The sequence below is a fragment of the Oreochromis aureus genome, linkage group 7, assembly GCF_013358895.1.
Source record: "Oreochromis aureus strain Israel breed Guangdong linkage group 7, ZZ_aureus, whole genome shotgun sequence".
Classification (NCBI taxonomy): domain Eukaryota; kingdom Metazoa; phylum Chordata; class Actinopteri; order Cichliformes; family Cichlidae; genus Oreochromis; species Oreochromis aureus.
In genome coordinates this window covers 54,064,801-54,092,692 of record NC_052948.1, presented here as the reverse complement: position 1 = coordinate 54,092,692, position 27,892 = coordinate 54,064,801, and the positions used below count along the sequence as shown (strand labels likewise).

The following is a 27,892-nucleotide window of genomic DNA, read 5'->3' as shown; positions in this document are numbered from 1 at the left end:
AATTGAAATGGGTATATATTTGTTTTTGTTAAGTTGCCTAATAATTATGCACAGTAATAGTCACCTGCACACACAGATATCCCCTAAAATAGCTAAAACTAAAACAAACTAAAAACTACTTCCAAAAACATTCAGCTTTGATATTAATGAGTTTTTTGGGTTCATTGAGAACATGGTTGTTGTTCAATAATAAAATTATTCCTCAAAAATACAACTTGCCTAATAATTCTGCACTCCCTGTACAAGTTCTTTTTGTAACCAGAGGCCCACTGTTGGTTACTAGAATACAGATGTGGTATCAAGTTACACACATACAAAGCACAGTTCTTGAACTTAATGTAGCTCAACTGCAATAAACTGAGTTTACAGCAGTCATTTTGATAATAAATACTAATAAAATTAATCTAGGCTTACTATTTCATGTTAAACTGAAGGCTATGAAAAGATTTTCATGCCTTTGAACGGCGTGAGTAGTTAAACATATTTTAGTAATAATTAGTAACTACAAACTAGTGGCCCAGAGAAAATTAGCTAGATGCTCCACAGAAGGTGCCCTGAGGGCTAAATAAATACACATACAGCAACAAGAAGTAATCTTTTATTATGGCAAATGAAAAAAAAACAACTCAGTTTCTGTAAATGTATCCTGAAACACCTTGATCAAAATGCACCCTTTAGCGCAGTTAATGTCACATAAGGTTAATTTTAGGCTTGTCTCAATCAAACCTTAATTACATACAGTATCAACACAAACACGTGGCTCATGTTACACACAAACTTGACATGCCCTGTTCATCCGAGCTGAAACAGGAAGAACAGGAAGAAAAATTCCTCCAAATATTGCACAAAATGGCAAAAGTTGTTTATAAAATTGCCCTGGTGAGCATGACTGATCTGATAAAAAATAATTCAAAACAATGTCTGAACTTTTTTTTTATTTTAAAATCAAGTACTTGGGATTAAGCACACAGAGAAAAACTTCATAGATACGCTTTACAGGAACATGGCAGAGCCTGGGCGGTACGCTCTTTGGCTTTGCAAATGGATGGATGACAGGAAGCAGTCTGTACAGCAGAGAGGTCAGGGGGAAACCAAACACACTTACAGGAACTCACACCATAAAATCACAGCTGAGTTAAATCAGCTGCTTCATCAGCACTGACCTCCTTATGGCCTTCACCTCTCTGAGGACCAATCAGTGAAATAGAACATGTTATGTGTCTATAGCGCCCGAGGCCTCTTGGGGGTGATTTGTTTGCTAGCTTGTTCCTCTTCCTGGAGAGCACAACGGAAAGACTTGACTTTATCTGGAAGAAGAGAGAATATCACACAGAAGGCACTATTTAAATGATGATCTTCGTCTTTCAGGATAACATGAAATCACGTCACTCATACAAAATTTGATACAACAGTGGAAGCTTTTTTTTTTAAATTATTGTGAAATATTGTGTAGCAAAATGTGAATTTTATAAAAAGTGAAGGTGAAATGATAGGATAAGAGCAGAAACTGGTGAAGAATAGGAAATAAAGATTTATCTCTCTCCTATTATCATGGATAATCCTACTGCTGGACAATTGTGTTGTCTTTGTTGGGTCTCTTGTATTTTCATATAATTCGTAACTTAACTTCTTTCTTTCATATAATTAGCTATTTGCTCATCAGTACTGACCTTGACTGAAGTTTCAGATTTTTAAATCACCAAATATGGGTGTACTTCTTAAAAATCCTATATGAATAAGTGTAAAACTTATTTGAGTTGCTGGCACAAAACACATTTTGAGTTGATATACAACTGAAAATGTGAAGATATATTTTAATTTTACTTGCAAGTTTGTTGATGGAAATGGCACGCTATCATAGAAACTGCTTAGCACTCTTGCACTGTAATGCATTAGTTTGGATTGAAGCTTACACACTGAAACACAGCACAATAATACAAACCAACCAATACCAACAAATCAAGACTACAGTAGATGAAAATTCCTGTGTTTTGTGAGATAAAATTGCTGTTTCTGAGTCTGGTGGAGAGAACAGATTCATTTCCTTGTGGGAAAGAACTGCTGGCAGAGGAATTGTTTGAATTGTAGCTTACACATAACATAACATTGGTACATTGCTTTAATTACTGTGGCAGCTGGTAGTTGTTTGTTAAGGGTGTGTCTGTTGCCATCTACAGTTATTCATTTATCAGACTAACTTGTAGAATTGATACTTTGTTAATGCAAAGAGGCTGAAAATTTGGAAACTGCATGATGTTTACCTCTTAGCTCAGTAAGAATGTCTATCTTCTGGTCCAGGATTTGTTCTAACTGAGTTGCATATGATTCAACATCATAGTCCACCTCCTCTGTCATTTCCAGAAGCACCTTCTCATCCTCCAAGCAGCGGATCGACTCCTGTAAGGGAAAAAGATGCAGCTGAGTTGGGCTATGTGGTTTTAAATTCATATTGCCTATGAATGCAAAAGTGGGTCAAAATTGTGTTACAGCACGTGGTTCCTCTTTATAAAAATATGGCAAATTCTATGGTATTTACTGTAAATTACTGCACTAAACAGGTTAGAGCTATCAACAAAGGGCTTCATGGAAGGACTTCATACATCTATGTATTTTGTTGAACAGATAACAGAATAAAGAATGACAAACTTCTGGTGACCAAAGAAGAGCAGGATGCTTGTTGAGTCAAACACTTCTGGGAAACACTGAACCAGCACATACAATTTCGAGCAACAAGAAGCACTGGGAGCCCTTCAAGTAGAAGAAGGCGCCATATCTCAACAAGAAGTCTGCTTGGCAATGAAAGCTCAAAAATCAAACAAACCAGCCGGCATGGATGAAATCCAATCAGAATTGCTGAAATAAGGAGGGCTGATTGTTACAAATGTGCTCACAAAACTGTTCAATGAATGTTGGTGAATGGAGGCTGTCCCCGAAAACTGGCAGAAAGGCGTCATCCTCAAACTACCAAAGGAGGGCAACATGATGGAGTGCACAAACAGGCGTGGAATCACCCTACTCTCGGTCACAGGAAAGGCCTTCTTCACCATGCTACTCTGCCAACTTAAAGGCGCTGCCGACCAACGCCTCTGCGAAGAACAGGCGGGTTTTCAACGTGGACGATCATGCACTGACCAAATATTCACCCAAATATTCAGGAACATCATCGAACAGTTAGTGTTCAATGATGCGTGTTAATTGAGAGCGATCACTCTCAATAAACTTCATCGACTTCATAAAAGCGTTGATAGCGTTCACAGAGATTTGCTTTGGAGCATCCTCCACCTGTACGGTGTCCCGTGAAAATTCATCTCAATCTTCAAGTCACTCTACTGCCACCCCAACTGCTCCATCAAGACGAACACGGGCCACACCGATCTCTTCGCCATTGAGACTGGTGTCAGGCAAGAACGCATCCTCTCGCCCTTCCTGTTCCTAATGGCCCTCAACTTCATCATGAAGAAAGCCCTGGTCGGGCCAGATGCAGGCATCACCTTGGACGGGATCAGTTGACTTACCGACCTTGATTTTGCAGATGATACAGTCCTGCTGGTGGAAGATGGACACCACCTCCAGGGTCCAACGTCGAACCTGGCTGGAAAAAGTTGGACTTTGCATCAGTGCAGAAAAATCAAAAAACATGCACATCAGCAACCAGGCCAGTATGCCTAAGATCAAGATCGGTGGGCAAGAATTCGAGGTGGTTGAGAGGTTTGCATACCTTGGCAGTGTCATCGATTGGGACGGAGATTGAGAGACCCATTTCAAGAGCCGCACTGGCAAAGCCTCGGTGGTATTCCAACAAATGTGAAATATCTGGTCATCTGCCTCCATCTCAATCAACATCAAGGTTCGTTGGTATGCCTCAATCATCATCCCAACATCAAGGTTCGTTGGTACGCCTCAATCATCATACCAATAGAAATCTATGCATCTGAAAGGTGTAAAGCGTCGGCCAGTATTACCAGGAAGGTGGACGTCTTCCATCAGTGCTGCCTTTGAAGGATAATGAAGATCCGATACTTTGATCATGTCACCAATGAGTAGGTGCTACGATGAAGCAACCTTCCTCACCTCAGTGTGATTATTGCATGCTGCCGTCAAAAACTTGCCAGGCACATCATTCGCATGGACGACAGCCAAACAAAACATTCCGATGGGTTCCACCTGGAGGTTGTGGCAGGGGACGGCCACGGCTGACCTGGCACCGGACGTTCCATTATGACCTCAAAGCCCTTTGCATTGCTTGGGATGAAGGTGAAGAGCTTGCTGGAAATCGTGATCGATGGAGAGACCTTGTCGCCCATTACGCTCGATAGCGTGGGTGGAAAAGAAGTAGAAGGAGGTCTGGCAAAGGTAAAGCCTCTTGAGAAAATAGGGTAGATGAATTCCAGTGCTAGCTGTGAACTGTTGCTTAGGATACCACATTTTTAAAACTAAAGCTTTACCCATTATAATACACGATTTAGCACTGTTCAGAAACAATCTGTATCTATACTAACATGCCTCAAAACAAATGATCAATCAGGTATGTGGGGCTAGGCATAGCAATTAGCTACAATTGGTTATTAATTTCCTATTATTTTTAGCTGTAAATGGAAAAACAGAAATTTTCTGGCCTACTGTACCTGAAAAACAGCCCTGTGATCCTCTAGCACCTGCTCCTCCATTTCTACCAGCTGAGAGACGGCTTCATGGAAAGTGAAGAGCTGCGGGGAAACCTCTTCCTCCTACAATAAACAAAGCCAGTGCTCTGATTATGAAATTAAAACTGCACGAAATATATGCAAATTTAAACTAAAAACAATTATGCTAGATAAATTCCGAGAAATAAAAATAATGTACCAAAACCCACAGCTACTTTATTTACTTCTTTTATTAAATGCTAATGTTATTCAATATTCAGGCATAACCTTTTTCCAGATGAGACACCATCAGCAACAATGTGAATGAGGGTTATGACATAAAAGTTAAAAAATAAAGTGACTGCAGAGAAAGGCAAGATCCATTGTTTATTCTGTTGAAACTGTAGTTATATGGAAAGTAACTGTGCAAGAACCTGCAAGTAGACTTAGTGCTGAATTGAACTGTGAATGTGGCAGGGAGCTAGAGTAAAGATATGAGAAGGTAGGAGGTATTTTGAATATTATTATTTTCTATGGGCCACATTTGTGGAATAATGCAAGGTATCATCTGGCTCAGCAGTTCCCTGCTGACTGAAGTCAGTCTGTGGAAACCTAGCATCTATATTTTTCACATGGAGCTGCTGTGGGTTCAGATGTTTTCTGTCACAGTAGCGTGCGTGGGCAGCAGATGTTCTTACGTTCTGTTCACAGAGCAGCTTCAGATCATCTCTCTGTGGAGAGCTCCCCACTCCCCACTGAGCCTCCAGCACCTCCAGCTGTGTGATGTGTCCTCCCTGATGGCTCTCCATCATGGCTGCCGCAGGGTCCACTGTGAGTTCCTTCACCCTGACAACACATCAGGACTGTGGGTAAACCAACAATATGACCACTGCAAACAACTGCTGAGGTGAGCAACAATGGTGTGTAGCTGTATATGAGAAGACGTGTCGTGTCGGTGACAAGTCGTTCAACATGCCAAGAAAGCAGTGATGAATACTGTGAGTTATGAGAAAGAAACATGAAGATGATGATGATGAACTTCATGCAGGCTTTGGGAACTCACGTCTGGAAAACAAGTCAAGTCAACAAATGACTGATGAAAGAAAGCCTAAAGAACAAATAAAACCAAAAAGTTTACACTTCTGCTGAATTTGGGATTTAGAGTTTGAACAAAGTGGGGCACATGCATCATGATGGGTGACAAAAAACTAAAATATATTGAATAGATTGGATGATACTGGTAAGACGATGTAGTGATTTTTTTTTTTAACTTTTTGCCAACAAATCTTACAGAAAGATCAGAACCCAGAGGATGCAGTTCTCAAATGGTATGCTGAATAGAGAGATCAGGTTGTGGTGTAATTCTTTTTTGTTTTTTTGCCATCTCTACATTATTCTAGCACATCATTTTATAAATGAATTGTTAACTTACTCTTCATTTTAAATCACTTTTATTAACGGTTTCCTGAAGATGCTTCATGTTTTAAGGTAAAAGCCCACAACAACAGCGAGAGAACCCCAATAATTAGACGATGCCCTATGAGCAGCTTTGTTGAGGATCGCTCCTTTAACAGGAAGGTTATATGTGTGGGTAGCGGTTTGCCAAGAATTTCTTGCAATTATAAAAGCAGATAGTTTTTGTTAATTGACAGAAAATGCCCTTTTTTACTGTGCACCCATTGTAAAAAACAGAAATTTCTATAGACAGTGAACGAACAGGAACTTTTCTGTCATTTAACAGTTTATAAGTTGCGTTACTACATTGGTGCAGTATAAATGGCCATGGGGGAGGTTGTACTTATAAGAGTACAATTAAAAGTCCAAAATTTACACTCTCCATCCCATTTTCCAGAGCCATCCAGTGCACCAGACTGGAGTCTTTGCTGGACCAATTTCGGCCCCCGGGCCCTATATTTGACACTCCTGTTTTAGTGAATAATTATTTGCAGTATGAAGACATGTATGTGAGTTTAAAACACAATAAATGACAGTTAGTTTTCACAGCAACGAAGAAATTTTTCATCCAGTGCAACGTGTAGCTCACTGGAGTGTTTTGGGATGGAAGTGCAAAAATATATAATATTCATACAAAGTAATACTTCATAGAAAAGTACAATTGTTATTGTTTTTTTCAAGGGATTTGTTGACAAAAATAAAATAACACTAACAAAAAAGGAAATGACTTAAAGCAATAAAAAAAACTTTGTAAATAATAAGTAAAGTGAGGCAGACAGTGAATGAACTCATTTTAACCTTGGTTCACATGCCAACTAAACTGAATTTAATTCAGTTTTATTTATATAACGGTTTATATAACTCAAGGCACTTTATCTTGTAAGGTAAAGACCCTACAATAGTGATTACATCATGATTATGATGACTGAAGAGCCTCGGTAATGTTAGGACCCTCAATGATCTTTTTGGAAACAGACACAAAGCGGCTGCCTGGGTTCATGTGAAATGCCAATATAACTAATTCTGCACGACACTATTAAGAGACATAGCAAAATGATCATACTCATAGGTAGGGGAGAGCTCAGAGCGACCTCCTCCACCCCCACTCTGGGAGAAGGGAATGTCTGAGGGACTTATCCCAAATTCCTTTACTCTGGGGAAAAAATAAAAAGCATGACAGGGGAGAGAAACACACATCAACAAGTGGAGGCAGGAGAGGATCATGTTATGTTATGTAGTCTTTTCTATTTTACATTTTTATGAATTAATTCAACAGAGGAGAAAGACAAACGGAGCGCACAGATAACTAAGAATATTCCTGACAAGGAGTCAACATTTTCAAGAAAAATGAGATGACAAGATGCGTGTAATCTGTCGTTATGTTTCATGCAAACCCCTCAAACACAAAATTTTTAATAATTCTCTATACTCTTACAATGGTGAATGTGCTTAATAAACAAATTTTCCAAACTTCTGTTTATGATAGGCAGCCAATCAGAAGAAAGCTGGCTTCAAGTGAGAGAATTGAATTTACTGTTAATGTTTTTTTGACAGTTGAATCTTGTATAATAGATAGAACTATGGAACTTGGAATGAGTATAACAGGTCCACTTTAAAACTTTATGTTGATGCTTTTGACAAAGACTGAGAGTCAGGTTAGTTAGTGGAAAGTGAAGGTGTATAAATTTGAAATTAGAACTCAATGTGCATTCATCCTAATGTTATATTTGAAAACCTTTTTTTGCCTTTCAGCAGAATCTCTCCTACCTATTGGCATATCTCAGTGTGTTCAGTGTGTTTTCACAAGATGCCATCCCAGGAGAGATGGTTGCAATCTGTAAAAAGATGAGAGAGGGATTTACCAGAACTGCATACTGTGATCTGTAATCACATTTTCTATTGTGTGTCCATCTATAGTGGGTACATGTTGTTTTCTTACCATGCATGTTCTGGAGTTTTCTCCTATGAACGAGTCCCGCAGCACTTGGGTTAACTTGCTGGCTCTAAACGGAGTGTGTGGTTTGTTTCTGCCCAGGGCTCGAATACACTCCTGCAAACATACACCATGCCCAATTATGCAAAAATTCTGGCTAACTAATTATAGTCATTTTTAAAAATAATTTTTAAGGAGAACTAGGAAATATTTACTATTTTTCTTTTCTCACATGATTTGCTGTTTCAAGTCAATTAAATATATCTGGGATTTTCTTGAGATTGCCTGCCTCCATCTCCTCCTTTCCTGAGGAATCTTCCAAGAATCCTCTTTGTTGTCTTAAAGTTTTTTTTAAATATCTATAGGCTATTTGTTCCATTTTGCTTGATAGTTGTTCTTCTGATTATACAGCAAAGTGCACCTAAAAGATATTCTTAATCCCTTTTTCCTCATGCCTGCCAGTCTTCCACATCCATTGCTTCATATATCCACTATCCCTCCTCTGACATGTCGAACACATCAAAGCTGCTCAACCTGAGCACCTTATTAAATCGTGTCCAATCTGGTTACTCCTACAAAGATCTTAGCATCTTCAACTATGCCACCTCCAACTTGGCCTCCTATCTTTCTGTCAGTGCCACTGTGTCCAAACCATACATCATACCAAGTCTCACTACCACCTTACCTTTCACTCTTACTGCTTTTCTTCTGTCACAAATTACCCCTGACAGCTGTCTCCATCAACTCCACCCTGCCTGCACTCGCTTCACCTCTCTTGTGTACTGTCACTTTGCATGGTTAACCCCAAGTACTTGAATTCATCCACCTTCACTACCACCTCTGGTGCTTGCTTTTTCACTGTTATACCTGCCTTCCTTTAGCATCAAAACTGCTCATATCAGTGTTAATTAAATTTGCAGGACTTTATGAAAACCTTCACTGAGTTCCTAGGACTTTTCTGTTGTTCTGCAAAGTGGTCAGTCCACTCAGTCAATTTCTTTATGCTGGCAGAGAAACTACCAGTTGTCGTCAATGGCGATCACTATAAAGAAGATAACCCTCAGGTTAAAGGGCAATACCAAACTTTCAGGCGCACTTATTAAAAGATTTATGTGAATGTTAGTATATGTATATTTGTATGTATACTTTGATCCTGTCAAATTAGAGAAAATCCAAAATAAATTAAAATTTTTGCACTCAATTCTTTTTTTTTTATGGTATGGTGTGTAATCATTTCGCCCCGGAAAATGAACTGTTCAAAGAAATCTTTAAAAGCCCCAAGTTAAAATAACATTAAACCCAAAATGAGTGTATGTAAACTCCTCAAATCACAACTATATGAGAAGCACAACACTAAAGAACAGAATATCTGTAGTACTGAAGCGAAGACCTTGAGTGCCAGCAGACTCTTGTTGATCTCTGCTCCCTCGAGGCGGGTCTGCCGGTCAGCGCTGGACGTGTCTGCCCCTCTCTCATTTCCTGCCAGGTCGATAAGAGAGAACTTTCCATGCATCTTCCCCCGCCGACGCAGGATGATCTGGAAAACAGCGTGACTCCGGGAGGAGTGAGCATTGGCCGATGTCTGCCCAGACGTCCTGCAAGAGGCATGGTGAGGGGTGTTCAGGGGGTTCATTCAGTGGTTCTCCAACTCAAATCTTGTTACTGTTTAGTGTTTTCACATGTCATTATGTGAAAAAAATTACATGTTTACCTGCAGCTGTTTCCCACTTCGATGAGTTTGAGGACGTCCTCTGTGCATTTCACCTCCCTCTCCTGCAGGCCCACCACCTGCACCTGCTGCTTCCCGTCCTCCAGCACCCGTAACTTGGCTTTACGGTTTAACAGGTCAAACACCTTCAAACACAAATATGCTCAACTCACATTCTTTACTGAGGCAGAGTAGGAAACAAATAAATCTAACCCTGAGATAGCAGCGTTAGCAGCATCAAAGCATAATGAGGTAACATAAATTTATGAGGACTATAACTATCTAACAATCATAAATGCATACACACTAAGGTGTAGGAAAATGTCAGAAAAACAAGTGCTTATTGACAGCCAAAACCCTTGTCATTACATCTACTTTTTTCTACAATGTAAATGAAAATTATAAACTGTGGACTCGCCTAAACATGCTTAAAATATATAGTGCCTAATATAATTATGCAACTACTGACATTTTCAACTTAAATATTTAATTCAAGATACAAGTGTTATTTTTTGAGCAGCATATTTGAAATGCTGGATTCCTCAACAAAACAGTACAACAGCTTCTTTTGCTTTTTATTCTCTCAACCAGCCTTTTCCTGCTTTTTTAATACTTCTGTTGCCTGGAGGAGAGGAATGAGGTAAAACACTAGCTTGCTCTGCTGTGCAGCTGGGCTTGGTGAAGAGCAGCTATGAGACTGAGGCTGGCTGTGATGACATGGTTGTGTATTTGCAAGTGCAGCCGCACATGTTATCACCATAAAGGTGTGAATAGAGGTATTTTCAGCCAGGACATGCGGGTGTCTAATATCCCACAGTATATGTCCCATACTTTATACATATATATTATATATATATATATATATATATATGTATATGTATATATATCTTATATATCTTCCTCTCTTTCAAGGAACAGTGATTGACGTACCTGTCTGTTACCGGGAATCAAGCACATTGGCATAAACAGTTGGTAAAAAAAATTGGTATTTTTGCTTGAAATTGAAGTAAATGTCTCATCCTTCATCGTGACTCTATTCACAAATCAATTATTTAACCAATTATTTTATTTGTATTACATATTAACTTTTTCAATAAATGATCAGTCATTATAACACACTTACCTTCCCACTGTAAATTTCAAAAAATGTGGCAAAAACTTGCAGGTCCAGCTTCTTATAATTTGGCTTCTTTAACATGAGAAAAACGTCTCTGGCTGCAGGGAGAGAAGGAAACATGTAAATGAATTATGTTGACAACAGAGACCAGCAATAATAATGATAATAATAATAATCAGTAAAGCATAAACTAACCAGACAGTGCATAGATCCCTTTAGAACAGTCCTGATTCTTTCCTGAGAAGTCCCCTCCCATTGTCTAAAAGGAGACATGAGTTAGAACATGATTCTAAAAACAAACTTCTCAAATCAAAGTCAAACACTCACGTGTGTTTTTCCACTTCCAGTCTGTCCGTATGCAAAACACGTCGCCATTCCCCTCTCAAAAATGGTCTCAACCAGCGGCTGAGCAGTGAACCTGCAGGTGGAGTGTTTATTGGCAGCAGAATATTTGACTCAAGTGCTACAGCATAAAGAAAAAAGAAAAAACAGTGTACCTGTAAACCATTTCATTGGTGGAGTTCTCATCAAAGGCATAGTCAAATCGGAAGGTTTGGTTCTCCAGGTAGCGGGTCAAGTCAACTTTCTGCTTGGGCTCATGGACCATTACCACATCCTTACTGGGAATGGTGATCACATCCAGATCCTTTGTTGATAACTCTGAAGAGACACAGTCATTGTTAATGACATTTTCTATTCATGGCCAAACACAGGCTACAAAGGTGCACCAGGGCAAAGACAAGCAGCAGTCTATAGACATCTCTGTTACTTGTTTTTAATTAATCGACATTCAGAGATTTTTAGAAATAATACTTAAAATGGACATAATTGCCACCACAACAGAAGCAATGTCCCGTGTGTGTCCAAAATCAGGCAGCTCTGATTGGTATAGTGGATGTAAACAATAAAAAGCTTTTAGGGAGGCTTTCCACCTCCTCACAGGGGTCATCCCTGCAATTCCAAACTACTTTGATTAGCTGTCTGAGCTTGAAAACAGGCTTCACAGTTTCTCTGAATACAGCTGCTACATAAAGCTGCTCTTACCTTTTTTGTTGAGGGGACGTGCGCGAACGCACACGCATATCCTGTGCTCCTCGATCTGAAACATGAGAAGACATGAATAAATAGTGCGGTTTACACCTTTGTACTGGCCATATGTGCTTTGTTGTTCTGTTTGGTGTTGTTAAAATAAATAATAAAATAATAAAATAAGGAAGTTAAAATACAAAAGGCACATGGGCATAGGACCTTCTGTTGTCATCTTTATTTCTCTTGTATTTCCTCCCCTCCACTTTTGCTTCTCAAATCTTCTGCTGCCTTTTTCTTTGCCTCTTTACAACCTCCTTTCCTCCTCTGCCATCTTTTTCTTCTATATCTCCCTTCTGCTGGGCTTTTCTTCTACCTTCTCCTAATCTTTACTTCTCTATTCACTTCGTTCTTTCTTGGTGCCCTAACCCCCTCCTGTCCTACAGCCTCAAATGACCTCCTCGTTCCTCCTTTCTTCCAACATTCTCAGGTACCTCTCTCTCTACCGCCTCCTTTTGACCAGCAGATCTAAATCGGACTCACCAGATCGTTTGTGGTTAAAGGTCTGTAGTCCAGACTGGCTCTGAAGTCTCTGATCATACACATAATCTCATAGTTTGGTAAATTAACGTCCACCTCCTGCAGTGTCACAGAAAACAAAAGTATTGATCACATAATGACAAATTCAATAAAAACATTCAGGAAGCATTTCAATTATTCGTGAATTAATTAATTCAAAATCAACATCCTAACATTTTGAGGACATCAGCCGATTAGAAGCTACTTCCAGCCTGAGAATACTTTTTGTATCCACACAGTGCTCTCTAAAATTATGCTAAATTTGGTAGATCACTTTTTGATTTTTAGCTCAAACTAACTAAATGTTTTAACTCTAGGGGCACCTGCTCAGAACACTGTGAACCGAACACAGCTGCAATAATCAAAAGAAAAAAACTGAAGCATCTGATTGCTTTAAAAGTTTGTGTTGTTTCAGTTGTTTTCAGAATTCAAACGTTTTTATTAAATGCTACATGAGCTGACTGATTAATTAAAACACAGCGCTTATTAAATCAGTTTCAGAGTTTCACAGTTTTAGTTAATATAACTTGATGAGTAATGTTTCTTTTATTTTGTTTTTTGGAGTATAATTATCCATGTTTTTTTTTTCCATGTGACTCATAGTGTCACAGTTTTGCTTATTTAACATGAGGTTAAATTTAAAAAACCTGATAATGGAAGAGACCTGTGAGGATGACAGAGCATGCATTAGGTTTCAATAATTTGTTACTGCAAATCTGGAACATTACCAGCACACTGTGAAAGAATGCAGACTACAGCAGACACACAATAGAAATAAGCACAGAAAAAAAGCTCAGTCCACACGTCCACATTAATTAAGGTCAAAATATTCAAGCAAAAATATATACAGTATATTTAATCTACTGAATAACTTCAACATTTGGGTTAACAGTACAGAGTCTAGTTGTTTGTGCATAATTCTGTTTTTCAGTCAGTTAACTTTCTTTGATAAAGAGACACAATACAACAGTATAGTGGGTAAAACTCCTGTTGTGTGAGAGGCAGCATTATTATCCATGTCTTATAGTTATGTTTATAAATCATAACTTCCAGCATTTAGGTTTCAAAATCTGGGACTTTTTTGTTAGAGTGGTAGGGTTGGTCAAAGCTCAAAGACTGAACTTTGAAGTCATTTAGATGAAAAAGTGAAGATAGTACACATTTTGCATTTTTGCAAATTTTGGAAGTGTTACAGTGGAAATAGTAAAACAGGTGGCCTCCAGTAGATGTCTTAAAAACCCTGGGAAAATGTGTTGGCAGGTATGTGTTAGGTCTGCGCTTGCAGGCCTCACTGACTCAGAGACTTACTCCCATGAACAAAGCAAGACAATTCCTCTCAGTCAGTTTTTACTTGCTGTGCAAGAGAAGCCTGGTCAGCTCTTGGAGCTGAAAGCTCCTCACCTGATCCCAGACAACTCTGCTCGGAGACTTTTTATTGAAATGACACAACCCCCCATTGTAAAACCCCTGTGGTGTGTAAGCTAAGGCACTGTGTGTGTGTATATGCATGTGCGAGCGCGTGTGTGTGTGTGTGCGTGTGTGTGACTTCCTGCTGATCACAAAAGGGTCATCTCCCCTCACCCCCCGGTATATGGCTCAACTCCTTTAACGGTCCACCATATACAGGTGAGCCTACAAAGGGCAGGAAGTAAACATTCCTTACCAAATAAGGAAACCAGAACCTTGCATAGAATGTGCCTGCAGTTAAACACTATAGCTAATAGCATCCCCCACCATCCTAGATGTGTAGGGGAGGAACAGAAAAATATCTGAACATGCAGTTCAAGACAAGGTTAACAATTTTAAGTACAACGATGACAACTTTTATCACAATCACCCTAACAGTTTGCTATAAATCAGCTTCATATCTAGAAATATTTCTCAAACAAATGGTTTTCCACTTCACACTGTGGTAATGTGTGTTGATGTGTGCATAATGTAAAGTACTGTAGCGTATGCTTAAGTTCTCACTTGTGCCCTCTTCTCTCTAAGCTCTTGTTGCTGAAGACGTCTCTTCTCTCGTTTCTCCTGCAGTTTCTCCACCTCCTTCACACAGTTAGATTTCCTCCGTGCTGAAAAAAAAGGAGCACAGTGGCCTAAAATATCAGCATTAAAATATATATATATATCAATTATATATATAATTATTAATGTATTCCCTCCAATACATTAACAATTATTTTTGTTGATACTGACTCATAATGCCTTACATTTACTTTTACACACACACACACAACAAGAGCTGCAGTTTTGCTGATGCTCTGAGTCATCTGGCTACCACATAGACAAAACACTTCATACAACAAAAAGGAAGAAAGAAGAAATAAATCAAAAGAACTGTGTGTAGCTGAGTAGTTACACTACGCTTTGTACATTTACCTGAAATCTAAATGGTTTCATAAATTTAATCAATCCTGTTCAACATTTATTATATGTCCCACTTTCAAATCTCAAATTAAAAGTCAGTTTTTTAATTATACACATGTCATGCATCACCTTAAATCAGTCATTCTCAATAATAAAGTATAAAATGTACAATATCTAAAATTTTATACTATAAAGACTACATCCATTTATCCATTTCATAAATTGTAAAAAATAATTTGTTGATAATTGTGAATGCCCCCTAACCTGGATGTTAGGACCAGCATTATTTTAAACGTGTTAAAAGTCCTGGGGTGTTCCTAAAACACATGGCAGTGATTTGATTGATTCAGTCCCTCAGCCCATATCTTGTCCAGCTCCATTCGTCATTCTGTGTCTGAGTTCATCTGTGTCATGATGTCTGGTCTGTTCTGTTCTTGCTTTCTGCGTATGCACATAGCCAGGTGGGCAGGTCTACAAACAACTTGCTAGATTTAACTGATTGTTTTTTGTTTTTTTTAGACTGAATATGACTTTTTATTTACAGTATTTCTTTTTCCAAATGTTATGTTTTGAGTGTTATTTGAAGGCCTGATCTTATTTGCATATTTATGGTAATTCAAACAGCAGTAGAGGAAAAACAAGTGCTGCAGTATGAAGCCACAGCGAGTGAAAGAGCCTTTGACACCCTTAGACACAGCTGTGTGGGAGCATGACATCACTGCTACAGAGAACAACAACAGAGATGCTGGAAACTCCCTCCAGAGAATTTCAAACAGAGCCATGTGGACATGAATCCTCTCTCATATGAAGTTTCCAGATAGGGTGACTGTGTTACCGTTCTGCTGCTGTATCAGGGACTGGTTTATGGCAGGCTGGGGAACGATGGTTGGTGGGGGTGGCTCCGCAGCTTGGCTGTGCTGACTGGGACGTGCCCGGGTGGTTCCCACTGAGGCAGCTGAGAAGCACACAATCCATTGTAACTGCTCATCTCAAAACATTAAAAAGGCAGTTCACCCAAATTACACAAAGTTATACCCAAATTCTCAGGAAAAGTGTTCACAGTGACCCTCTTATCCTTAAACTCTTTTTTTTGATTTTCTGTGAGGTTTGTTCATGCCAGTGTTTCTATGCTGACTGCTTCAAACCCACTGCACAAACTTAACCATTCATTTTGTCTTAACTGACAGACTTAGAAGGGTAAATACAACCAAACGTGATTCTTTAATTCTAACAAAATGTGAACATACTTAACACTGAATTTTTTTTCTTGTCAATTCACAATTAAACATTGATAAGAAAGAAATTTCAGCACACTTATTGGATGTTTCTTACTAAAATGCACACTGGGGGTCATTATTACATTCTTACAAAACCCTGTTGTATACAAATTTCTATCTTTGACTTTTACAGTCATTAATCACTTGGACTAATTCCTGTATTGGGAAAATCTTGGAATGCCAAAAGAGTGACTTTAACATGAGTTAAAGAAGCTGTAGGGAAACTGTTCTACACTAATTTCAGAGAAAATAACCCTCACTCACTCTGTTTCCAATAAACTCTTTTTTTTTTTTTTACATGATTCGGCACCACCAACTGTACTGAAGTAGAAAATGATTAAATTACAAGCTTTGTATCTCAGATATGTTAGTGGGTCAGGTTTAATTCAAACGTACCTCTGTTCTCCCGTGGGGTATTTTCAGCCTTGGGTATCGCTGTAATCCGTCTGGTCTATAAAGACCATAATCATCAGAGTTGAATGTAGAATGCAAGAAGGCAGTACATAAAGTTTGCAAGGAAAAATGTCTAAACTGACTTACAGCTGGTAAAAAAAATACAGCATATTCTCTTCAAATCAGGAATAATAGTAATAATATTCTGTTAAAAGATCATGTGCAAATAGGAGTGATTGATTAATGATGGCTGATGTTGAGAAGCAGACCTTGGGTACTTTGCTGGTTTTGGCAACATTGGAGGGAGGAACAGGAGCCTCGGGACTCTGTGGTATCTCTTCATCAGGAGCTACATCTGGATTCAGAGCAAAGACGCTCTCCAGATCAATCTAAATCAGAAAAAAGATAGAAATTACTTTGTTATCGTTATAATCTTGGTTTAAGCAGGGGCTCAAGATCACCTCATCAAGTGCAAGAGGGGCTGTATTTGCTGAGAACATCAATAAAGATGACACAAACACTTGGAAACAAGTTTATCTTTGCAGTATGTGACTGCTTAGTTTGTCGACATATCTTTTATTAATAATATTTTTTCAATATTTGTACTCTTTTAGAAGGCTGTAATGATTTAAAGGTGAACTTAGCTTCCCAAATGAACACCCAACATGAAAAAAAGCTCAGATAATTCTGCCAATGACAAAGTTCATTAAAATCTACGATCTTTCTGATTGCTAGCAGGAGGGAAATCCTTTAGTTTTAAAAGAAGTTTGATTGCATAGAAGTCTATGGGAAAATGGCCTATAAGTTTCAGGCTTTATTGAACACATATATGAAATTATGGTCCCAATTAGATTCTAAAATGAACAATAAAGCAGTTCATTTGCAGTTTTGTCTTAAAGCAAGCCTACATTGTGATTGTGAATGTAGTATTGTTAAATTTTCCAGTCTTTCCTAGTTTTGGTAAACCTTACTTATTACATCTGGTTTCAAAACATCAACATTACAATTCCAAAAATAAAAGCTCACCTTTTGACATGAGGACTTTATTAAACTATGGGTCATGTGACGGTGTCTACTTCTATCTTTTTTAAGCATTCTATGCTTATACACTTGAGATACTTGTAGTGCACTGCATCGGGTACAGCAATAGACCCCATATGTTACAACAGCATTACAACATGTCCAGGATAAAGCAAGTAATAAGCAGGGTTTTAATAGTTTTGCAATTTTCATTAGTTTTTATTTTCATTTCGTTTTGACTTCAGATTTTCAATTTTATATTAGTTTTAATTAGTTTTTACCAATTGTTTGCTAGTTTAGTTTAGTTTTTATCTTTTTGAAAATCCTTAGTTTCAGTTTAGTTTTGATTAGTTTCAGTTATAGTTTTAGTTGTGTTTGCAATAAAGTGTAACAAAATCCCAGTTACATCATATCAGTCATTCTCTTCTGCTTATCCTTGGGTATGTTGCTATTCCAGCTACCATACCCTGCACCCTGGACAGGTCGCCTGTCTGTCGCAGGGCTAACACGCAGAGAAAGACAACTCACATTCCCACCTATGGGTTCTTTAAATAAATAAATAAAGGCAGATGAACAACCATTGATACCAGGCAACTATAAAATGTATATCTTGGCCCCAATGACACTATTAACTCTTGCAGCACCGGGTGTTAAGGCAATTGACTCACACAGTTATGTAGATATCCCAGTCCTGTTGTCTCGGGATGCATCACGCTGCCTTGCCTGGTGTTACCTTCTGTTTCTGGGGATGAGGGTTGGGCGTGCTCCCTTACCTTCTCCAGGTAAGCTAGATTAGCCTTCTTGTGTGAGCTTTCAAGTGCACTTTAAGGTTTGTGGGATTTTTTTCCCTTTAGAAATGTCCCTCATAATTTGTCTCGTTCCACTACAAGACACTTGCTTTATCCAAAACAGTCATATTCAAAGTAATCCCAAATTGGACTCTGGCGCTTTCTCCAGACTTTTCCTGACATGATTCTGCGCGTGGACGGAGCAGCAACACAGACGACTCAACTAACGTACTTGCCACCTGCTGGCATAATGAGACACAGCAAGAAAAAAAACCTGGAAACTAAACTTCTTTTTCACCCTTGACTATTGTATGACACGCACACATCAACGAAAACTAAACGCATTTTTGCTATAAATTCAGTTAATTTTAGTTAGTTTTGTGAACACTCATTACAGTTTTAGTTAGTTTTCCTTTTTTTGTTTTCATTTTTATTTCCGTTAACGAAAATGTTTTTTCACTTCTAGTTTTCGTTATTTCGTTAGTTTTCGTTAACGATAATAACCTTGGTAATAAGATACTCATCTCTATTTCATTGCACTTCAGGTGTTCCAAAAAGTGATTTCCAGTGTTTCTTTGTGTTTTTCATCTCTAACATATACTGATAAATATTGTGTGGTCAGGATTCACTAAGCTGTTATATATAAAATAAAGAAATTACCTATTTTGCAAGTATCTTCATGACTCTGTAATATTGTATCTGCTCCTTGTTTTATATTACGATCAATCCAGTCCTTTTTGGCTACTTAAAACATCTTTACAGTACAATGACATGTTTGTTGTAATTTCAGCTTCTCTCTTGGCCAGATCCCTCCTTAAAAAGCCATTTTAATATGAATAAGAGTTTTTACCTTGATAAATAAATCGCATATAAAAGTCACTTTGACAAAACTGATTGCAGCATCTGCCGTCTGACAGGGTTAGTGTTTCTGGCTCAAAATTCTTTGATATCATTCACAAGAGATATGTTTAAGATATGTTTCACAGGTTATAGCCCAGCAACTCATTTACAACATTTTAAATACCAGCTATCATTTTTTGGCAGACAATCACTTTTTAGTCAATTCATCAGCAACATTAATAAAACTACAGACAGGTGCCATATTTGAAAGTTAATTAAAGTTAAATAAAAGAGTTTAGGTGGAACCTCTCAGGATCTCTGACAAAAATTCAGGAAGAGAATTACAAATTACAAATCACTACATTTCAGGACATAATGAATGAAACAGAGTGCAGAGGTAGATGTACCTCTTTCCCTTTGGTGTCTCCGTTCTCAATCCATTCCACTGTCACACTCTCATTGTCTTCATGCAGTGATGTGACCATCGCCTGGTGTATTCGTCCTGCAGAGAGGATACAGAAGGATGCTAGGCCTGCACAGCGCTGGACCAGACTGTAGAGCCAATGCTCATACAGACACCAACTTATGAGCCATAAAGCTAATGTTCAGTAATTAGGCCTGAGAATATTTTGTGCATTATCTTAGAACAAATAAACGGATCCATCAGTCATTCAGTGTTTACATGGAGAACTTAAACCCTAAAATAAGGATGCTGATATGCTAAATGGGTGTGGCTGATGAAAGATGATGTTGAGACTGTCAATCACACTACTGCAAGAGCTGCGTGTACTGACTGTTAACCGGGTTCTTAGCCATCAGACAATTATTAAAATACACAGAGCAGTTTGAAAGTCGTGCGATTTTTTTTACTGAGATGAAATACACTTCGAGATGAAAGGCCCCCATCAGCCATCCATCAGCCCTGGTTAACAGGCCACCGCTGCATGGTGCATGATGCAGTGCAGACTTGTGCCTGCATCCCGTCCTCTAACCGGAGGTGTTTCGGCCATGAAGCAATGGACGGGAGGAAGGAGAGGGAGGACGGCAGGGTAGGTGTCAACCGGACAGCAGGTGGACGGACCCGCCCGCAGCCCTGCAGTCAGGTCGACCCATTGCCGTATGTCTGCATCACTGACAGACACAGCAGCACCGTGTCAAAGACTATTTGTGTCGTTTTTGAGTCTCTGACACTTCGCTCGCCGACCTTTTTATTGCGACATTCCTGTGAATGACAGTGTAGCAGCCTGCTAGCTAGCAAAAACATCCGGCTGCGTTGAGCGGTAACGTTAGCTGCTCTCATGCGGACCGGCCGGATGGAGAGCGGTGTGTCTGAGTGTGCATGTGTGAGCGGAGCATGCTACGTACCGTCGCTCCGTTTTATCTCCACGTAAATGCCAACGAATATCTTCCCGAACATCCCAGCCATCGCTCCCGGTATGCCGTTTATTGAGCGCTCCAGTCTAAGTTGTGTGATATTGCAGAGACTGAGGTCATTTGCGGTCTGTCGGGGGAGAAGACAGGCGGACAAGAGCAGGTGCGCATGCGCCACTGATGTCTTCCCTATAATTTCAACCCAATAAATATATAAATAATAAAAAAGGACTGTCGTTAAATTTATAACAAAAATTCACGTTGTAATCCTGTTGTTGTTAGTACTATTAACGAAATATTGAGATACTTCACTTTTATTTCCATTTTCTGTAACTTGGACATTATAATTATTATAGGGCAGAAAATTAGATTAATATATCTTAATTTTTTATTTATTAAAAACAATCAATAATCTAAGCTCAATAAAAGCTAATAAACTTTTCGATTTCAGAACCTTAGGAGCCTGACAGGCGACATTCTGTCCTCTCCCGTTTTTGGTGACTGTGAAACAGGACAGGAATTAACGAGTACAGTTTATACCCAAATGTGCATCTGTTTAAAAAATTGTGGCAATTCTGTTCATTGTTTTTTGTGATGTTTTGTCATAGCTAAAAGAGAGAGACTGTAAATGTATATATCACATAATTTCTTTTTAATATAACGAATTAAGATGTATTCATCCAGTTTTATGCATATGAATAATAATATTAATAATATTAATAATAATAATAATAATAATAATAATAATAATAATAATGATAATGATAATTTACAAAAACAAGTTAATTGTGACTGTATGAAAGCAGACAGAAGACCATAACACATATGGTGACATAACTGATTGACAAATATCATTTTTATGATTCACTACTTTAATTGAAAAGTGCATCTTTTTTTAAACCAGCATTATTGTAAGGACAATCACTGAACATTAAGTCATATTTTTAAATCAATATCATTTTTATGGAAGCTGAATTTAAAGCAGATTTTTCAAAGTAACATTTTCAACCAGGACTGTTTATTCTTGACTTTCCTTATGTTTACAGAAACCCCAAGATTGTTAACTCACTTTATTCTCTTTTAAGCCAGTTTGAGCTTCTGACAAAACAAAAAAGTTATTCTCTTATTATTATTCTCTATTATTCTCTGCTAAAGAAGGTAACAAAAAAACAACAAAACATAAACATCTTTTCTTAGTATTTGCAAAAGTTCACCAATGACTTACTTGTGGGTTCTGTTATCAGTTATATCTAAATTCCCACGTGTTGTTTTTAAATGACTGAATTTGTGTTTTTAAGCTTGTGGTACTTTCTCTCACTTTCTGTACAGTTTTTCTCAATCGCTTTGGCTCAGTTCTCACAGCAGAAAAGTCATCCTCACTACTCTTAATGCAATTCTCAAAGCAGTGTTGTCATTGTTTCTACACATACTTCAATACTAAAGATATTTATTACTGTGTTGATGCACTTCTCACTTGAGTCTGACAGCTCATCAAAACAGTTTGTACTTTTGTTGTTTACAAGTCTAGGTCTGTCACTTTCTTGAATACTGTCCAGCATTGCATTAGTGTTTTCAATCAAGTTACAAAATTACAAGAACAATTTTACTTACAACAAATGAAAATACATACTTTCAGTCTTGTGTAACAGTTGCTCATCTAAATTTCTCTTTCTAGTATGTACTAAGAATGCTCTACTGAACTGATATCTGGTGACTGGAGTGTAGTGTTTTTCAATCTTCTTTTGTCTAATCTTGTTGAGTCTGTTCAAATTGTAGCCTCAGTTTCCTGTTCTTAACTGACAGGTGTGGCTCCCAGAGATGCTCTTTTGCATAGCTTGTCTGTAATGAGTGTTTTTTTTTTTTTTGAGTTACTTTTTCCTTCCCAAGAGCTCGAAGTAATCTGGCCATTCTCCTCTGATATCAACAAAGTGTTTTCACCCAGACAACTGTCGCTCACTGGATGTTTTCTCATATCAGTCCATTCCCTGTAAACCCTGCAGGGGATTGTGTGGGAAAGTACATCTACAGTGTCTGAAATATTCACACAAGCTGACATCAAAATTCCCGCCATAAATAATTATTGTTCTTCCTTATTCTGATGCTTAGTTTCAACCTCACTTCTCAACATCTGACGCTATGTTCTCAGATTGTACATACTTTCTTTGTCTGTTTTCGAGTAGCAGTATTTTGCTTTTCTCCATTTCATCAGTTTTGTAAAGTTTCAAATAAATCCTTTCCATTTCTTTTTTGCTGAAAACAAAGCACTCTACATTAGCCTTCATTTCTGCAGAACTCTTTCCAAAGTCAGTATGGTTTTGACACCCCCCCCAAAAAACCCAAACATTTTATTGACTCAGTCTTTAAAGGTCAGTGAATGGTTTTTCATTTACCACAGAGTTGATGTGCTTGATTGACCATTCATGTTTCAACAAAAGTGAAAAAGATTTTGATCATTGGAGCATCTTTTGCATAGGTTACACTGTGTTATGAAAAATTCCCTAACTGTTTTCAAAACTGGATTATGAGTGGTGAGAATGACTTTTCTGCTGTGAGAACTGAGTCGAATTGATTGAGTCGAATCTAATTGGTTTTAATAAAGCCTTGAGACTTTATTACTACTTGAGACCAGTAGAGGGAGCTGCTGTCTTAAAAAAGATGAGTACCACATGGTCTTGGGGAATTATCACACGAAATGATGACAGTTTAGGGAGCGGGAAGATTTTAGATAAGGAAAATTGAGATTTTTTCTACCAAACTGTATTGGCATCACTAGTATATTTTCATATACCTCAAATTATTTATCATACAATACTACTACTCTGGAGTCTGATAACCTTTGGCGTAGGGATTCATTTTTTAAAGGGCACTACAAGTGCACCCAGAAAATGCTACCTTGCATTATATATCATTAATAATTGAAGTGATTTAATAGAATAGAATAGCTCTTTATTGTCATTGTACATGCACAATGAAACTGTGGAAGAGAACAGAAGTATATTTGTATATTTCGGCAAAAAGGTTCTAAATGCTTTTTAAAAATTAAAAGTAAATTACATGAGAGCAAAAATGCCTTGAAATATGAGCCTTTTTAAATGTACTATTTATTTTAAGAACTGAATTTACTTCAATAATTAATCAACAATTTAAGATAAAAAAAAAGTCAGTACTTTGTTCAAAGGTTGGCACAAATATGTAGTCAGCCAATCACATGGCAGCATCTCAATTTATTTAGGCATGTAGATATGTTCAAGATAACATTCTGAGGTTCAAACCGAGCATCAAAATGGTGATGGAAGGTGGTTTTAAGGCTTTAAGGTATCATTCTCTCAGAATGGCTGTCACAGTGGAAAAAAAGTATCCAGTACTGACAAGTCTGAACTCACAGGCCGAACTTTGAAGCAGATGACTTACAGCAGCAGAGGATTGCACCGGGTGCCACTCCTATCAGATAAGAACAGAAAACTGAGGCTACAATTCAGAAGGGTTTACCAAAACTAGGAAATAGAAGACTGGAAAAAAATTGGATAGTAGGGTCGGAATAAAGCATGGAGCCATCCTGATTTGTATCAGAGCTTCAGGCTGCTGTTGATAGTGTAATGGTGTGGGGCATGTTTTCTTGCCAATTTTGAGCACCTTATTGCCAACTAAGCATCGTTTAAGTGCCACAGCCTACCTGAGTATTGTCTGATGTCTGCTTCCAGTACGATAATGCACCATGTCCCAAACTTTGATAATCTAAAATTGGTTTCTTGAACATGACAATGAGTACTCAAATGGGCTCCAAAGTCATCAGAGTTCAGTTCAATACGGCATCTTTGTGATGTGGTGGAATGGGGCAGCTGATACATCTGCATTAACTGTGTGATGCTATTGTATCATGGACTAAAATCGCTGAGGAATTAAGGGAGTTCTGAAGGTAAAAGGGGGTCCTAGCAAGCCACTGATGAGTTTTTGCCTGAAATTGCAAATAGTTAAACATTTTGATTAGGGGGCACTTTTCTAACAAATGCAATGTGAGAGTGCAGTGTAAAGTCATAGTTTGTATTTTATGGATTTCTGTTTTGAAAATATGAAATGAGAATACAGATAAAGCTCTTATCAAGACAACTTTATAGTTATATGAATGTAGAAGTATTGTGATCTCCAGAGCAGTTATTTTTTCTCTTGAAGAGTGCCCAGGTTCTCCAAAGGACACAGAGCTCACACCAGAAACAGCCAACAAAGAAGATGCTCATGGTGGTGTTATGTAGGCTGGAGAAGATGAAGGGGCAGTGTGTGATAAAATTAACTAAATTCAAATTAAAAGCCTTGCCTCCCTTCTTGTTCATTTTTAACAATACCTTGTTGATGACTCATCTACAATTTGCATTAATAAATATTTTCAGAAGAACTCTCTGTGCACACTTTAATATGCTGTGGGGGAAAACAATAAAACAAAGTGTTAATTCAGCTGGGCACTATAGTTTTTAAAACACAGTACTGGGAATTATTTTCAGCAGTGGTTAAATACCTATTTGTTCCTCTTGTATTTCTGAATGTAAGACAGTGATGTAGTGGAGCAATGTGTCTGTTTATGATTAGAGAACCGGTGAACCTCAGGACTAATTTCAGCTAAATGTTAAAGTGTCTTTCCACAGATACTATGCAAGATACTTCACACTGAAAAGTGAAGCCACCAGACATTCATTAAACCTGGATTCTTGTTAAGAGCCAATAGGCGGTGCCTGATCAGGTGGCAAAATGCCTGTTTTTTTTCTGGGACTTTCTGGACTTGTTGTGGGACCTCAGCAAACACTTTGCTGAGGAGGTTTTGTTCAGTTGCTAGTTTCACATCACATTAAATAAAAATCAAGTTCAGTTTGTAAATGTATGGTCATTATTAGAGTGGAAAAAGATTATAAACTATACATTTCACTGTCATCTGAGAGAGGGTGTCAAATTCACCTTCTCTCAGATGATTTTAAAATACAAAGAAGATGACAATATAAGGTTCTGCTCATTCATGATGCCGCTGCATAATTAGAGTCTTTTTGACTCTCGATAATTTACAAAATAAATATGTTGTATTCAGTGCAGTGTGACTGTAAACGTATCAGGAGAGCCTTTACTGATGTTATAGATAAAGTGAGAAGTAGGGATTTTTTTCTCTTGTAATTTTTGATAATTTGATTTCTTTGTGCAATCAGTACAGTTGCCTCCTGCTGGTCGTTACAAAGAATGCAGATTTGGGGTGAAATCTTTGTGGTAGGAAAAAACCCAAGCTTAATTATCACTCAATCATTGCCGCACTGTCTGTAAGATAAAACAACAAAACAAACAAACAAACAAAAAAACAACAACTTTTATTTATATCATACATTAATCAGATAATTATTTTTCTATATTGAAATTTTAAACATCTTCGTTGCAGTCAAATACAATTCTTGTTTCATGGACTGGGAAATACAAGATCAATACCAAACCTAAAACACGTAATAAATATAGATTGTTCTACTCAAGGTAGATGTAAGTAAATGTTTTTATGAAATATACAAGGGCTTATTTATTCATTTATTTTTTTTTTTATAGAACAACTCAAGGAACGCAACCTTAAAAGCTGAGCAGCCATTTAATTTTATAGGATAGACTTAAGCATTTATGATACCATAAACAAATGTGGCAGCTCTCCACATCCTTGAAGCTGTAACCACAGAGGGTATGGCATTATTTCTTGAAAAGCAATTGATGATTGACTTTTATGTAGATCTAAAAATGTATTCTCTTGATTATTTTTGCATACTTACAATACATGTCTGTGGTTGACTGTGGTTTGGCACTTGTATTTTGTAATAAATATGAAGACATATGTTACATTTTTTTTCTTATTACCTTTTTAATGATCTCCAGTTTAAAACTGAGAGGAAACACAAGTCCTTGGGAGGGTTGCGTCAGGAATGGCATCTGGTGTGAAAATCTGTGCCAAATCAAAGCTGTAGATCCATCATCACTCAGTTCAGTTCAGTTTAGTTTAATTCATATAGTGCTAAAATCACAACAACACTCACCTTAAAGCATTTTATATTATAAAGCAAAGACCCTACAATAATAGAGAGAAAACCTAAATGAACAGAAAATCGTCCATGAGCAAGCGAGTGGCAACAGGGGGAGGGAAAAACTCCCTTTTAACAGGAAGAAACCTTCAGCAGACGCAGGCTTAGGGAGGAGCCATCTGTCATGACTGGTTGGGCATGAGGGGAGGAAAACATCAACTTTTTTCAAGTACAATATTTGATCTTGCCTGATCGGGACTCAGCTTTGGACACCTAATTGGATTTTGATCATTAGCTTGATCGATCTTTTGTGATAGAAGTAAGGTGCTCCAAATATATCAGCCTTCCACTCAGCAGCCTTCAGTCCTAAGCTTTTAGCCATCACGCCATCATGCAACAACACATCAGTCCACAGTAGACTTCTTCACACTGTCCCCCTTTTCACCCCATCATTAGCAACACCCTTTTCTGCCCCCCACACAGATGGACAGGCACACAAACACATCCCCTCACTTCATCCTGTCCCTGAGTTGTCGGCCATCGCTGTCTCTTGTTTCCCCAGCAACGGCAGCCTGCCCTGCCAGACCTGTGAGTGTGCTTTCTTCTATTTGCTTTGGTTTCTGGAGGATTTATGGGCCCACATTATTTTGCTGGTGTTGTGTCTAGGTGTGTGGATGAATACTGGAGTTTAGGGATTACACTGCTGTATGTTCTACAGTAAAAATGCAATTACATTTTTGAAAGCAATTATGTTTCTATAACAAGATGCAAACTCTGGTTATTTAACCAAAGTTCTCTGACATTTGAGTGTCATAGGAAATGTGCTCCTTAGCTTGGAAATGCTGATTGAACCCAGACAGACTATGCTTGCATACATATTTGTGCAGATAATTCGCATTATTTTACATACCAATATTCCATGTAGTGCAGCTTCTGCAAGCAGGAGATCTATTTTGCAATCATGGATAATTCATGACGTGCACAGACACCGCATATGAAAGTCCTCTGAAGATGCTTTGGGGCAGGGAAACTCCCCTTTCTTCCACTTACTTTCACTTAGTTAATGCCTGGCTTTTTGTGTTTACTGCCTGGAAATTCACACATTGAAGTAATGTCAAATACATGACTCACTTAAATCAGCCATTGGTGTTCATGTTTTTCCTCCTGCAGTTTTGTTCAGATGTGGAATGAACAGTGTTGACATCTCTACCCAACTGAATCAAGGGGTGATCTACAGAAAGATAGAGTGGTGGCTGCCTCTATTTATTTTATTGGGTTTTCTTTATTGTCGACAAATATTAAGGCACAATATAGGGCAAAGATCACAGCTGCAAATAGGAAAAAAGGTTTGTATCCTCTTACATCTG

General features: G+C 38.0%; 1 protein-coding gene across 3 annotated transcripts; it reads right to left on the bottom strand.

The window, feature by feature from the left end:
* Positions 1 to 582: 582 nt before the first annotated feature.
* Positions 583 to 20,658, bottom strand: LOC116315899 (kinesin-like protein KIF2A). 3 transcript variants are annotated; one of them, XM_031734329.2, is made up of 21 exons: positions 20,491 to 20,658; positions 19,533 to 19,627; positions 16,747 to 16,866; positions 16,481 to 16,535; positions 15,643 to 15,762; positions 14,412 to 14,512; positions 12,405 to 12,500; positions 11,880 to 11,934; positions 11,333 to 11,495; positions 11,163 to 11,253; positions 11,031 to 11,094; positions 10,842 to 10,933; positions 9,722 to 9,864; positions 9,401 to 9,605; positions 8,017 to 8,127; positions 7,845 to 7,912; positions 7,141 to 7,230; positions 5,321 to 5,468; positions 4,626 to 4,727; positions 2,262 to 2,397; positions 583 to 1,307 (listed from the first exon to the last, which is right to left on the bottom strand). In XM_031734329.2, the coding sequence occupies exons 1-21, from the start codon at positions 20,549 to 20,551 to the stop codon at positions 1,222 to 1,224; spliced, it is 2,202 nt and encodes a 733-aa protein (XP_031590189.1). In that variant the 5' UTR covers positions 20,552 to 20,658; the 3' UTR covers positions 583 to 1,221. The 3 variants fall into 3 exon arrangements, with proteins under 3 accessions (XP_031590189.1, XP_031590190.1, XP_039470277.1); XM_031734330.2 differs by lacking the exon at positions 7,141 to 7,230; XM_039614343.1 differs by lacking the exons at positions 583 to 1,307; positions 2,262 to 2,397 and adding an exon at positions 4,089 to 4,344.
* Between the last annotated feature and the right edge of the window lie 7,234 nt (positions 20,659 to 27,892).